At 39.4% G+C, this 15,715-nt stretch overlaps 1 protein-coding gene and 1 long non-coding RNA gene across 7 annotated transcripts in view; one reads left to right on the forward strand and one right to left on the reverse strand.

The window, feature by feature from the left end:
- NBEA (neurobeachin) overlaps nucleotides 1–15,715 on the forward strand; it is a 359,299-nt gene that overhangs the window by 315,802 nt on the left and 27,782 nt on the right. For 5 of the 6 annotated variants that reach the window (XM_053386038.1, XM_053386041.1, XM_053386040.1 and 2 more), the window contains one exon: nucleotides 15,600–15,689. In XM_053386038.1, the coding sequence (XP_053242013.1) occupies nucleotides 15,600–15,689 (90 nt within the window). Of the gene's footprint in view, nucleotides 1–15,214; nucleotides 15,278–15,599; nucleotides 15,690–15,715 lie in introns of all 6 variants that reach the window. The other variant, XM_053386039.1, reaches the window with a different exon arrangement.
- LOC128412735 (uncharacterized) lies at nucleotides 13,222–14,689 on the reverse strand. Its single transcript, XR_008330148.1, has 2 exons — nucleotides 14,566–14,689; nucleotides 13,222–13,345 (listed from the first exon to the last, which is right to left on the reverse strand). It is a non-coding gene; the product is annotated as an uncharacterized LOC128412735 (long non-coding RNA).

Consider the following 15,715-nt stretch of genomic DNA (forward strand, 5'->3'; position numbering starts at 1 on the left):
TACATCAGAAGATCCCAGCACAGATAAAGCAACTAGCAGCATTAGCCGTGACAGCCAACTCTTCCAGTTTTAGAACTGTGCAGAGAAAGACTTGTCTTAGCATACAAGTTTGCAAACCGGCAGGGAAGAGAAATAGCTCCTCATGGTACCATCCTTTCCCCACCCAGCCAACTGGTGGGCAGTTCATCCTATCCCTACTGCCACACAAGCACCATCACAGAAACACATTGGCTGACTGAGCACTCATGCCGCTCTCACAGCAGAAATTATTGTATACATGGTCACTAGCACTGCTTAGATTGAGGTGGTGAACCTCTGACCCACAAGCCTAATGCCAAGACTTCCCATTTGGTCTGCACAGCCATGCTGGCCAAATCACGGCCACCTACTCTACACCTGTCATCAGACATGGCATTAAGCGTGAGGCAGACAAAGGTGAGGTCTGGCCAAATGGGGCTTGGCAGCTGCTGCCAGTTGTGGAGCACTTCCCAAATTCCTGATTGTCAAGCGCTTTGGAAGCACTGTCCAAATGACATTTAGCAAGCTCTGTGCTCAGCACTTCTCTCACTGATGCTATGGCAGTGGTTTCCTGCATCAAAAGGGGGGTGGACTAGATAGCTGTTGAGATCCCTTCAGGCTCTGTGATTCTGTGACCCATCACTTCGTCTTGTGGCCGCAAATTCCACAAGTTAGTTATGAGCAATGGAAAGTCCTCTCTTTTGTGGGCCCTGATCCTCTTTTCTAGGAATTTCGTTAGGGACCTACACTCCAGTATATTGTATAAACACCTGCCATTTCCCTGTAGATATTTATCTATTCAAATATGACTCCACATTTTTATTTCTTATATATTCACCTGGGACCATTGTTTTAAATTGTTTTTTTTTGTAGACAATAAGGCCTGTACATACTCCAGTGCTGTTGTGTTTTCCCCATCTGCAATTTGAAAAGTAGGAGGAATGCCATTTGTGAAAGCTGCTTCTTTCTTTTATTTGCCAGTACATTCTGTTTACAGGTAGTAATTTTTGCACTTCAGAAATTAGTAGCAAACATTTTAGCATTGATTTTAAAGTAGTATTTTACTGTAGGGAAGAAAAATGAAAATTACTTGACTGCTGTTTATAGCAGAAATAGCTGGGAGCCTTTTTACTCTATTAGCACAGATTTCAGCTATATTGCAGTCATTACCTTAGAATAAATTACCTATTATTCTACAATGTTTTGCATTCTTCAACTTTTTGCAGTAAAGACTGCTGAACAATTTAGATAGTTCTCTTAGAAAATAGCAGAGCTGATCATCTTAACAATATTCGACATATTGATAATGTGCCTCTTTAATTGTCTTTTAAAGACAGCATGAACAATAGATTCAAGTTTTTTGCTGTAATATACAGCGGAGTGCTCCATTATCTGAATTCCCTGAAATAATTTTGGATTTATTTTTAGGATACAAAATAGCTGAATTCAACAGCTCCTTTGACTGAAATGACCTTGGCAAGGTTGGCTGCTTCTTGTTCTTGGAACTTCAACAATGGCCTGAAGAATCCCTGTAGTTGTAACACTCCAAATTTCAATTTGCAAACTGGGAGCCAGTTTCGGGGACCTGCACTCCCACTCTCGCCAGGAGTAAATGCCCACATGACAAGTTTAGGGGAAATCCTTCTTACCCATAACTGTAGCTAACTGCTGATAAACTCTTTTACTGCACTTCTACGCCTGGCTTCCAATTTGTTAAGCACAATTAGCGTGAAGTCAGCATTTGTCTGCACTGTACAATAGTGCAGGCAGAAAAAAGGGCAAATGGAAGCAAAGGTTTAGGAATCCTGAGAAAGGGAGAAACAATGACTCTAACAGGTAACAGAGGATTCAGAATTGTGTGGGCAACAACCTCTATCTCTTCTTGCCTACAATCCAGTCATACCTCATGTTATGGACACTTCAGGTTACGTCTTTTCAGGTTGCATCCCGCGGCAACCCGGAAGTACCAGAAAGGGTTACTTCTGGGTTTCGCCACTTGCGCATGCACAGAAGTGCTAAATCACGCCGCGCACCTGCGCAGATACGGCGCTTCAGGTTGCGCTCTTTTCAGGTTGCGAATGGGCCTCCAGAACGGATCCCATTCGCAACCAGAGGTACCACTGTATATATATAGATGATTACATAACATGCCATATCATACTTGTGATATTAATAAGAGATTTTGAGGTTCAAGCCAGAGGTGACAATTGTTCTAGACAAATGTATGTATTATATCAGACCCAGAACTCAGCAGTTAAAGATCTGATCAACACAGGCAAACAAGCAGGGCCAGTCCTGCTATTAGGAAAAGTGAGATAGCTGCCTCAGACAACAGGTGCCAGAGGGCAGCTGCAGTCACCCACTATTTTCCCTGAATCTTCTATGCTAGTCTGCCAAGTACCTCCTAAACAGGCCTACTGCACTCAGTATGGTGTAGAATGTTGTCCTATCACCAGTGTTTAAATAATATCCAGCTGCTAGTCCAATCAGATTTCTGTCCATGGAATGGGGGCACTATTTTGTCCTTCGCCTCAGGTAGCAAAATGTCTTGAGCCAGCAAATAGATACAATCTAGATAATCAGCAGAAGTGACTCAAACACAAGACCTGAATCCAAGGCTTCACAAAGTTGGTGGCTCCTTCAAGGAAAGGTGGAGCAAGAAGTAGTTTTTTACCTCAGCCAACAAATATGAATTGAGGTTGTACAGAACATGTATTCCTAGGCTGACTAGCTACTGAGCCTTGTTCAGAGTAACTGATGGTGTGGCCATCTGCTTTTGTTTTTTCCATTAAGTTATTGGCAAAGTACCAAAGTGCAGTTATGTGGTGGTTGGATTATGAAGTGCTGGGTTCCTGTGATTGTGTGATACACACAGCTGGGGAAACAGGTACAAGGCTCCAATGAGTGGGGTTTCTGACACTTTCCCCCCTCTTTTAGCATAGATACCAGAGCAATATAGCAAATAATAAATATAATTAATGAATTGGAATTGGAAATTTCACTGTGTTCTGTTATTGCTGTGAGGGTATTTGTGTGCAATTTTAATGAGTCTTAATTGCTTTCATTTTATGTATTTGTAAGTCGCCTTGGGATCGCACATGAAAGGACAGTTTTAAACAATCTAATAAACAAATAGTGTGCTTCACCTATACAAATACTTATACCTTCAAATTAATTTTAAAAAATGGAATAAAGCTGCATTTTTTTTAAAAAAATGCACCAAGTCCAGGCTAGTAAAGTACAGTGGTACCTCGGGTTACAGACGCTTCAGGTTACAGACTCCGCTAACTCAGAAATAGTACCTCGGGTTAAGAACTTTGCTTCAGGATGAGAACAGAAATCGCGTGGCGGCGGCGGGAGGCCCCATTAGCTAAAGTGGTGCTTCAGGTTAAGAACAGTTTCAGGTTAAGAACGGACCCCCAGAACGAATTAAGTTCTTAATCCAAGGTACCACTGTATAGCAATATATAGGGTGGCTTCATTTCTGTGTAAGCAGAACTGATAAGATATTTAGCAGGCAAATGTGCAATGAATTTGTAGAATACAAAATTTTATTTTACTATGTTGTTGTTTAGTCGTGTCCGACTCTTCGTGACCCCGTGGATCAGAGCACGCCAGGCACTCCTGTCTTCCACTGCCTCCCACTATATAAAATGCTTTGTCCTAGATGGTCAAATGTTTTTCTAGGTTGGTTTGTGAACTAACTGAACATAAAATCACATTTAAATTTTTAATACAGCTTTGTGTATATAACCTAAGAAAAATATGGCTATTACATACTTGGATTTACTGAGTGTGTCTGTTTCCATATCCTAGGCATTAAAAATAATGCTTTAGATGATCGTGCTTTATTTCTACAATAAGCTACCACCACAACAAACAATACCATTAAAAGCCATTCCTTCAACATCAGGTTTTCTCCAGAGTTTGCTTGGTTATTTTCTTCTGTCTGCCTCCCCAGGTTTCCTCTGTGTCATGTCTCACAAAACTATTCTTTGCTATTAAGCAAATGGAACAAAACATCACATTGGTTTCTGATATAAAACATTTATAAATATGTAGGTTGAATTAATTTGTACAGGAAAAGAAAATTAGAACATACGCTATTAATTTATTTCTGCTTTGTGAGGTATTTCTTTTGTTAGTGACAACTGTCTGCTTTTCTCCTGTTCGTAGTTATTGATACATAAGAAGATTGCCCAGGTTCTTCGACTTCTGGTGGAAGTCAGAGGAATGTAACATGGCTTTTGCATCTAATGGCTAGCATTTTTATTTTCAATTAATTTCTAAATGAATTGAATTGAATTAATTTTATCCTTGTAGGCCAGGATCCAGTGAAATATGCAACTTGTGCATCTACTCAAGACCTCTGGCTATTGGCTGTAGTATCTTTCCCCTCCAAAATAATCACTGTGGGTGATTCTCATACTCACCCGCCACATTCGGTTAGCACAAACATTTCCACTTCCACAGTGGGACTCCCCCCTCCCCCCTCCTGTGTGCAGCTCACACCCTCCCCAGATCTGCCACAGAGGCTTGGAAGAACCTCTAGAACAAATTTGGGAGGGGTGCAGGGAGGAGGAGAGGGCGAGAATGTTGTGTTGTGCAAGCAGAAGTCCTTTTGCTGATGGAGCGTTAACAGAATGCTGTGCTGGATACAACCCTGTATAATGCACTTTCAATGCATTCTGAGAAATATATTATTTATGTAAGGTTTGCTTTTGAACTGCTAGGTTGGCAGAAGCTGGGCCAGAGCAATGGGAGCTCACCCTGTCGCACGGATTCGAACCGCTGACCTTCCATTCAGCAAGCCCAAGAGGCTCAGTGGTTTAGACCACAATGCCCTGATATTTATGTAAGGGAGTCATCTCATCACCAAAAAAGAAGTCAAAAGAAGACATTGGTTTGCATGAAATTCACATATGTTAATTTATATAGGGTTGCAAAGGTAGAAATAATGCTTTACATGGTCATGTTGTATTTAATAAGCCACAACAACAAAAAGGCGCTATTAAAAATAAAACAGTTTGACTATAAATGAAATACATTTCACCATAGTCGAGCAGATTGTAACCAGATGACATGTGTACCTGTGCAGTCTGCTGTTCAGGTCTTGTTGACAGGCAGATTCAAGGAACCTGCTCTGCAATTTTTACAGTTCTTTATCGTCAAACTAGATTTGGACTGGATAGCCCTTCAAATAGAGGACCATGTGTTGTAAAGTTGGAAATGGCTACCACACGTTTCCTGATAAGGATGTGACCAGAAATCCTCCCATGCCAAACTAGACAGGGCATGGCAATCTCAGGAGCCAGGCCTAAAAATCTGACTAGAGCAGCATGCATTTACAATCAGTTGCCTCCCAGTTGCTTTCCAACCTGTTGGGGAAAAGATATAGTGAATTCTATCACTGCATTTCAGGGTTGTTTAAAACAACAACATTCACACACCTGCCATTTCTGGTCTAGTTTACTTCTTGGGTATGATCATTTCAAAGAATGGATTTTCTTTCTTTCTCCATTTTCTTTAGGATTAGGCAGTGAAGTCAAGAAAAAAATATATATAGGCCTGGGAACTATAATCTCCACTTCTGAACGTTTTATTTACTTGCAGTTCAGTTGTTAGGAGGCTTACCTGATAATCTGACAGTCGGGATGACTCCCAAAGACTCTCCAAATGCTTAAGAACCTGGTTAGTTGATTTCTATGAAGCAACAATGGTAAGAACTGCTGTCGTAAGTTTATAGTTGTGGGAACCAGCACAGGACTGTGAAAATACTCTATAGTTGAACTGGCTACAGCCTTTATCATCAGCTCTTCTCGACGGCTCCCTTCTGTGTTTTATAAGGAAGTTAGATGAGAGGCTTTCATGCAGCCTCTCTGGGGATCAGGTTGCTGAAGTGTAGGGATTTAGATTTCTCCAAGCCAATAGTTCTTCCCAAGAGATGGGCTTGGACAGTGGCAAGTTTAACAGTATGTTAATATAAATAGCTCTAGCAATAGCTCTATGAACCCATCCAAAGCAAAAATTAAACTAGAACAGTTTCCTGTTTCTTTAGATTTAAAAATATGTATATTTCAAGAAAGAAGATACCCCCCCAAAGCACAACCCCTCCAAGGATTTCTCAGTAAGCAGGGCTTCCCCCCCAGTTCTGACACCTCTCAGGTGGGCGCCATTGCCATTCTAAGAGAAGGGAGGTGTTCATGGTGAGTTCTGGCACCTCTTTTTCTAGAAAAATAGCACTGCCAGTAAGAATAGTTAAATAAGTATCATAATCAACCATTCAAATATTGTTCCCCCAGGAAACAATACAAAATAAAACAGTAGGATGGCATTGCATGTAGCAATCTAGATTAGTACAAGTAAAATTTACAACCACAACACGTTTTTGCGAACCTAGTATGAGGAGGCTTTTCCTGTTTCACAGTTCCTTCCAGCATTCTTCTTTGTTTGCTCTAGGCCTTAGCTATTTTAATCATTTGTTTCATTATATTTTTGTTTAAATCATTGTTTGTATTGTAATGTCGCTGTTACACATTTTGGAATTTTATTCAAATTGAAAGGCAGGATCTATATATTCTAGATAGAAATATTGGGTTGAGTGTTTCAGACACACTTCAGTTGGACTGTATTAGAGTAAATCATTATCTCTCAAAGAAAATTGTGGAAGAGCATGAGTTTTAGGTGGTTGCAAATAAAGACTATAAATTCTCTATGGCTGCTGTTGCCCAGTTCACAGTTGTAAGTAGTTAAGTGCCGCTGAAACCAAAGGGCTTCAGTTTCTGTTGAATAGTATCCCATAAAAGAATATTTGAAAGACCTTGAATCTCATTATACTGAAATTACAAACAAGACTGTAGACTGGTAAGGCTGGTAGTTTGTAGGTTTATTGTTTACCATTAATATACATGTATTTCATGAGTAAGCAATCACAGGAGCTGTGGGGTTATGCATGGCTATATAAATGTGATATTGTAATATAATCTTTATTCTAACTGAAATTCTATATTGCATGCTTTTCTCTGCTATATTTTATCAGATATTTCAGGAAAAATATTCTTACAAAAGCCATTATGGACTATATTAGAGCCTCTTGCCATAATCCATGTTTAGGGAAGTTTTTAATGTCTGATGTTTTATTGTATTTTTAATACTTTGTTGGAAGCCACCCAGAGTGACTAGGGAAACCCAGCCAGATGCGTGGGGTATAAATAAATTGTTGTTGTTGTTATCCAAAGCTGTGCCCACTACTTGATAAAATGTGAGGGGCAGCAGAATTGATGAGAAGAGGTGTAAAGATTTCCCAAGTGTAAGGAAAACCAAACAGAGCATCCACCCAAACATTGATGGAAAGTATGCCTGAAAAGTGAAATCCTCACAAGTAAACATGGCATGCATCAAGCCTGTTTTAGGCTGATAATTTTTAAAGCCCACTGTTGAGCTCTTTAAATAAAAACTGAACTAGGCAGCTGTAAGCAATTGCTGTTAAATTTCATGAGCACCAAAAAGCATTTTTATCAGGAGACGGGGCAGTTTCAAATTCACAGTAAAGCTTTCTCCTTTCAAGTTATTCAGAATCTTAGCATTTAATTTAGATGAGGATGAAATTCTTTTCAGCCAATGGCTTCTAGGCTCCTTAAAAATATAATTAAATCCAGTGCTTTTTCTTATACAAATAAAAAAGTGAGGCTTGCTGAGCTCATGGTGGGTGGTCAGGCGGAAATATATGAGACCCATTCATGAGAAGCAGTTCCATTAGTAACTCCTGAAAAGCATGATGGAAAATATGTGAGACTTGCCTGAAGACATTTGCATTATTATGGTTTTTATTATTTACTTGTAAACCACGTAGAGAATATTGGTTAGTGGGCAGTATATAAATATTAAAAATAAAGAAATACTAACAGAGCAATCCAAACCCCCAATCCACTGTGCTGCAGAGGGCTTGGATGAAGAGGAAATCCTTCCACCAGCCTCCATGTGTCAGGGCGCTCCCAACTCTGCCAGCAAGTACTCAGAAGCACTTGCCCAAATGATGGGCTGAAGCTCCCACTAGCAGCATCTCTGCCTTTTCAAAATGGATGCCTTTCTTAGTTCACCAGTACTGTGTTGGTACCTGCTCATTTATTGGTGCACCAATAGCAATTTTATCCCTAATGTCCTCCTTCTTGCCATTTCATTCCAGTTGTACCCTAGTAGTTTAAGACCATGCAATCTTGGCTTCCCTAAAAATATTTTCTAATACCTTGTGCTCTCCTAAATTATTTTACCATTCCTGATCTCTTTTTAAGAGCACTTCCGTTAGAAGGTTACATGATCTTTGCTGGGTGGGCTGGCCAGTTACTTTTTAATGAAGTGGTGAAGTATATGATTAGTATGTGCGATATCATATTCAGCCTATCCAGTAATGGGTCACAGGCAGCTGGAGACTGAGACCATAGCTAGGAAGGAAATCCATCGCCACTTAAGGTTGAAATCACTTTGTTAGATGGACCATTAGGCTGGATACACACCGCTTCCTAAACTTGCAGGTGCCAACAGTCACCATTCTGGATTGCAGAAAGCCACCAGCCCCTTCAGAAGAGTCAGTGCTACAGAAGATAAAGATGAGAAGTTGAAGGTGAACTGTAGGAACTGAGGGTTCTTGACTAATGTTGCTTTTAGGTTGTGACTCTTGAAAAGTACTAATGTAATCATAGATTGTCATTTAAAGACAATAGAATTTCAGTAGTGCCCCAGAACTATGGAATAACTAGGCTTATGTGGTTCAATGATTATATCTCCTTTTATACCTGGAGGGGGAAAAATTAAATTATGAAAACCTACAATGGGGTAATATACATATACATAGTATATATATTCTTCCATACAGATGTACCACTTAAATCACTACCATTATATACATTACACTGAAAACACATTTTAAATATTTGATTTTGTTAGGACTTGTGAAGCAGGATTTTTAGCTTCTACACCATTTTCATTTTGGTCTTCATCTCCCAGCAGTGCCAGCTGAAGACTCATTTTTGCTTTTCAGTGAAACTCTTCCATGCTTTTAAAGATGCCAAAGCCAAACTGAAATCAATATTCTTCACCTAGCTTGTCACAAGTACCAAATATTTTGATGCTATTTTAACATCTGTAAGCACAAATAAAGAAGCAGGATCTCATATCATTAGTATGAAACAATAACATCTTCAAACTGCATATGATTTCTACCCAGAGGGTTGTCAGTCTTGCCTGTCTAAAGAACAGAGTGCTTATGGGCTATTAATCATGCTGGCTTTGTAGAAATAGCATTAAAAGGAGAAATAGCATTAAAATTAATAGTGTTACTTATTGAGCACAAGAGACAAAACATGAAAATAATTTCAATTCATTATCATATGTGCTTAAGGAAATAGCTCTTCAATCTCCTACAATATTTTTCATTTTGCTGCTTTAATGCAAGATTATGTTTTGGTTTTCTAATAGGATGGCCAAGTGCATATAGGATGAGTTATCAGGGCAAAGTCCCACTTAACAAACCCTCGTTATAAAAAACAACAACAGAAGTTGGCACTCATATGGGTGTCCATTCAGCACTGACATTATATCAAAACCCCATACAGTGGTACCTCAGGTTAAGAACTTAATTCGTTCTGGAGGTCCGTTCTTAAACTGAAACTGTTCTTAACCTGAGGTACCAATTTAGCTAATGGGGCCTCCTGCTGCCGCTGTGCTGCCGCCACACAATTTCTGTTCTCATCCTGAAGCAAAGTTCTTAACCCGAGGTACTATTTCTGGGTTAGCAGAGTCTATAGCCTGAAGCATCTGTAACCTGAAGCTTCTGTAACCTGATGTACCACTGTATAGGGAAGGTTTTTTAATGTTTAATGTTTTATTGTTTTTATATATGTTGGAAGCCGCCCAGAGTGCCTGGGGAAACAAGATGTATGAGGCATAAATAGTAACATTATCATTATGGAACGGGATGTCCCTATTTTCATCAGAGAAATGTTGGAGGGTATGATATCTGCATTTTCATACATAGACTTATAGTCAGAAATCCTCAAGTCCAATTCATTGCTCAAATTTTAGCATCTTCAGCATACCCAGTGATGGCCACTAACCTCTGCTTAGTGCTTATCATTCCAAGGAAAGAGAGCCCACCGCCTCCCAAGGCAATGATATACGAGCTCTTATCTTTAGGATGTTTTACTAATATTTTGCTAAAATGTAGAAATCCACAAAAGATTGCGAGGAGTGTCAGCATTCATCTACAAGTGTTTCCAGCGTTCATGGTCACAAAACAGCAGGAACAAGCCATTAAGCACTTCTTCTATGTAAGCCCCCATTCAGATTAGATGACACACATACTCTTCAGTGGATTGTAGTTAGTGTTGGATTTATGGTTTATGCAGTCCTTTTGAGGAGCCCTTTTGGTTCACCTATGCATGACTAAAAGTATGACAGAGCTAAATGCATAAGAACCAGTTAATTAATAACACAGGCTGCCTTTCCACTCTTACATTATCAAACAGTATTTTTTTCATAACACATAAATAACAGGTGAAATAAACCACAGCCAGATTTCTCACTTGCTTTAATACCCCTAGTTACTACTGGATTTTCTAGACACTTCTTAAGATAACATGAACAGGAGAAAGTTCTGGCAAGTTCTAGTAAAGAACATGTCTGTGTTCTACAGCAGCTATGTTTTAATCAGGAAGTAGGAAAAATGAAGAGTGGAAACCACAGCAAATTAGAATCCAGCAATGACATGGCAATTGTTTGTAGTGACATTTCAAGGGTATCCTGTCAGTTAATGATGTATACTGAGATCTTGAGTGCCCCCAGCCATACGGGTTCCTACTGCTGTTCATACCTATAAATCCACTACTGATTGTAGTCAGCTGGTTTTGTTTTTCTTGAGGTGCAACTCACACTTAATTCTTGAAAACAGTTTCTTTTTGTAGCTACAGGGTGAATAAAATGAGATTTTTTTACATTGTGATCAGACTTTTCAAAAGGGCCAGATGGAGATCACATGAAATACCGTGGGAGAAATAAAAAAGATGTTGCTATGGTTCTCACTAGTGCCACGGGGATTTTGTGAGCCTGGCATTATCTTTCTATTGCTACCTGGCTGTGAATATGACATAGGGAAGGTGTTCCATAATTTTTAAGAGGCTACAGAGGTGTTGTATCCATTTCAGAAATATCATTGTCAGAATGAGCCATCAGATAGCATAGGGAGAAAAATGAAAAGCAGGATGAGGGAAGGACAGCAGGCCGTTAAGAGGGGAGGAGGACTGACAAATGCAGAGGATAAGAAAGATAGATGAACCTTCCTACCCCCTTTTTTTCTTGAGGTAAACCAGAATGTTCCCTGAAGTGCTTGAAGTGCAGATGTTGTCTTAGGTGTGGTATAACCACAAAGCATCTGGAGCTCTGTTTGCCAGATAGATTTCCTGCTATTCCTTATTGAATAACACCAAAGCTGCATTTTATATACAGTGGTACCTCAGGTTACATACGCTTCAGGTTACAGACGCCACTAACGCAGAAATAGTACCTCGGGTTAAGAACTTTGCTTCAGGATGAGAACAGAAATCGTGCTCCGGCGGCGCAGCTAAAGCGCAGCTCCATTAGCTAAAGTGGTGCTTCAGGTTAAAAACAGTTTCAGGTTAAGAACAGACCTCCGGAATGAATTAAGTACTTAACCCGAGGTACCACTGTATGGGGTTTTGATATAATGTCAGTGCTGAATGGACACCCATATGAGTGCCAACTTCTGTTGTTGTTTTTTATAACGAGGGTTTGTTAAGTGGGACTTTGCCCTGATAACTCACTTGGCAGGTGGAAAAAGAAAGGAGAAAGAAACCAGCCCCCAAATGACATGTATAAGTGACAAACGCCCATATTTGTAAGACATACCAGTGGAGCAGAGTGGAATCCCATCAGCCTCAACCAGCATGGCTGATGGTCAAGGATTATGGGAGTTGCAGTTCATTCTTATTGTAGATTAATTTATATGTATACCAAAAGACATGCTAAAGTATGTCTAAATGAGCCAGACTAAAGTGCTTGTGCACGCCACACATTTAGAGCACATGACTTCCCCCAAAGAACCCTGGGAACTGCTGGGAATTATATCTCTGCAGGAGGTAAACTACTGTTCCCATGATTCTTTGGGGGAAGCCATTTGCTTTAAATGTGTGGTGTGTATGCAGCCTTCATTTCCATTTAAGGCAATGGGACTGAAGTAGCACCTAACTTGGTCATTGATTTCCGTGAAACTTAGGAGCAATTAACTTAGTCAGGACCCAACCCATAATGTATTAGCATAGCATATGTTTTCCATTTCATGTATCATGTGGGTTCAGAACTGATTGCATCTATGATGTTTCCTTTAGCCAATTCTATGAAATAATGGACAATAAAAAGGCTCTGGAATCATTATCAGTTATCATGTGTCAAGATGATTACAATTGCTGTATTTTAGGTGTCAAAGACATGGTCTAACACTGTTAACAGCAATCAGACATGTAACAAAACCAATTTAAGCATGTGAAAAAACTCTTGATTGTGACTTGAAATGTCAATGATAACTGTACTAAAGATGTAGGTTAGTTTACTTTTAAGATCACAAAGCTATGGGAATATCTGGTCTTTAATTAATTAGTGTAACTTAAGGGGACAATTTCCTTCTGAATTACAAATACCTTCTCTGTATCCAGTCCATGTAGGAATTGGAAGAAATCTGTATTTGTCTAATTTGACAGGTATATGTAAACTTGAGATCACCTCTCTGGCATTTTCCCTTCCATGTTAATTCAAAAGTATTTTGAGACTTGTAATATATAATAATAGTTGGACCAACATAAACAGTAATATCTGATGCTATCTTTATATTAGCATATAATAGCTTGGCAAGTAGAAGCTGATAGCTAGGCCTGATTTGCAGCCTATATGGGTATTGAAAATTAAGAGGGTTACCATTGACTCCTCTGTATAGAAAATCAGGTGGTAAAAAGCCACTGAGTACATACTAAATAAGATGTATTTAGCTGTAAAATAATGGTTGCCTTTGACAAAATAAATTTAAGCGCCCATCTCTTATAATCTAAACAACCCATCTTATTTAGAAGTTACTGCTGTTTTCAACCTCCCTCTTTGTTAACATAAATCTGTTTGAAGAGGGAGGCAAAATCAATAGCATTGGTGTAAACTGAAGTTGTAGCTGTATAATCAGAATTTGCCAAAGACTGGTCAACATGAAAGCAAATGTGTAAATTAAAGCCCAGCAGCACTTTGCAAGATTTAATTCATTTCTCTGCTGCATCTGCAAAAGAAAAGAAACATTATTTAAGCCATTACTATAAAAAGTGGCAGATGAATGTCCATGATTAATATAGATACTCAATATAACATTTTTATTTCAAAATGATGCTTTAAAAGCACAAGAAAATTGCCTTAATGTTGTCAGACTACTGAAAATAAGGGTTATTTGCTTGAATTGTTTATCAAAAGAGCTTTTTCTGGAAACCTTTGCATCCTCAACAGACATTGTTTGGCATTAAACATTTGTATTATTCCTCACACACTCTTATGATTAAATATTTAACACAGAGAGGGGGAGCAGTCTGGTTCCACAGGAATGTGCATGATAAAATGCTGGTGTCTAAAAAAGAAGTTTCTGAAAAATATATTTTTTTAATAATTTAAGTTATTTAAGTTCTGGAGAATATATTGTTGTATCAGTGTTTGACTTCCCCAATAGATGTCATGAGGTAAAAGGCCAAATCCAATGCTCGCAAAACACACACAGTGCAGAAGGAATGGATCCTACTACACAAGGACAAAAAGAGTACATCTAGTTTTCTATGTTCAACATATGCAGGTTGTTAATTGGAACCATTGGTGTTAAAAACAACCAATGACTTGGAGGAGGAGGAGAGCCCAGCATCAGCAACTGGCATTTAGGCAAATGTGGGGTCCCACTGATCCTGAATTTAACATTATTTTAAGAGTCCCCCTCCCTAGTGTTTCTTGGCCCTGCACTTGATGTAGCAACAGCCATGGATAAGACTTTTCCTTGCCCATCAACAGTGCCACCAGCAAGGCCTCCCCCACTGATCTCATAGTAAGTCTTGCAAGAGGGGCAGCTCCAGCCCCTAGCCATTCAGGGCTTTGTGCTTCAATACCAAAGCCTTGAATTTAGCCCAATAACTGACCAGCAGCCACTACAATGCTTTAAGAAGTGGTGGCACATTGTCCTGTATTTTGCACCAGCTGCATCTCCTGGACCATTTTCAAGGCTAGCCCCACATAGAGCACTTATTGGAGTCCAATAGGGAGCTTATTAGAGCATGAGTCTCTGAAGCCAGGTCTGGCTATAGGTGGGGAACCAGGTGTAGCTTGCCACTGAAGCTACCTGAGCCTCAAACACCAGCTTAGAATCAAGGAAGTAGTACCCCTAAGCCACATACCTGATCCTTCGGGGCAAATGCAACCCCACCCAAAACAGATCATTTCCCTAATCCACATAAAGGAACCACTCACCCACAGCACCTCTGTATTTTCAGGCTCAATTTATTGGCCTTCATCCAGTCCATAACAGCCTCCAGGCACCAGTGTAGCACCTGCACAGCCTCTTCCGATTCATGTGAAATGGAGAGAGAGAGAGAGAGAGAGAGAGAGAGAGCGCTAGCTGAGTGTCATCAGCATATTGATGGCATCACACTTCAAATCCCTGGGTGTTTTGCTACTAAATCCAAGTCTGAAGCCAAGTGGGAATGGCCACTATAAAAAATGATTTAAGATCAGTTTTCTAGGTTTTGTTCTGGAATAAATATATTTTTTTGGAAAGATTTCTGTCTGAATGACAAGTTCTACTTCTGCTTTAAATTTCTCCTTTTAATTTCTAAAATAAATTTAATAACAATGTGGACCTTATCATGGGCACAGCTAAATATTCTTAGTTAGAAAAGCATGCACTTAATGAGAACAAAGCACATCAAAATTACTCATATAAGCATGCCGCGTTAAATAGTTTTCGTAGCATACTTGATCTTCCACACTTATGCCTTCTTGTTGATAGATGAATCATTTGTAATTGTTAGTTTTGTTGTAAATTGTTGTATTATTTTTTTTTAGATTTGTGTTTTCCCCAAAAAATCATTTCACATTTTCTTTTCTTTTTTCATTTAAGATTCCAGAAGCTTATTTTATTAGGGATCCTCAAACTTTCCTCCTTACAAAGGCCTTTATTAAGGTATACATGCTGTATTTAGTGCAGAGAAATCTCACAAGACCTTAACTGCATGTCCTCACAGGTTAACATTTTCACGTGCATTTCCAGCTACTTGAAATAGGAATGGTTAGTTGGTTAACTGAAGCATGCTTGAAAGGAGAAGCAAAGCTTGTCTACAAAATACTAACACTTGGATGAGTCTGCAGCCTGGGAGAAGAGCACCCGGTGAATTTTCTGGACTTTTTTCATGGCTGACTTGGGATATGCTTGCATTGTCAAGGAGTGTGTTGACCTATCTCTTTGATGCATATTGATTATGACAATCACTCTCCTTTCCCTGCAGGCCATGGAGGCACAGATACAGAACTTTGGACAGACGCCATCTCAGTTGCTTATTGAGCCACATCCGCCTCGGAGCTCTGCCATGCACCTGGTGAGATATAACTGCTTGTTGGGAAT

The sequence above is a fragment of the Podarcis raffonei genome, chromosome 4 (assembly GCF_027172205.1).
Source record: "Podarcis raffonei isolate rPodRaf1 chromosome 4, rPodRaf1.pri, whole genome shotgun sequence".
In the NCBI taxonomy this organism is placed as follows: Eukaryota; Metazoa; Chordata; class Lepidosauria; order Squamata; family Lacertidae; genus Podarcis; species Podarcis raffonei.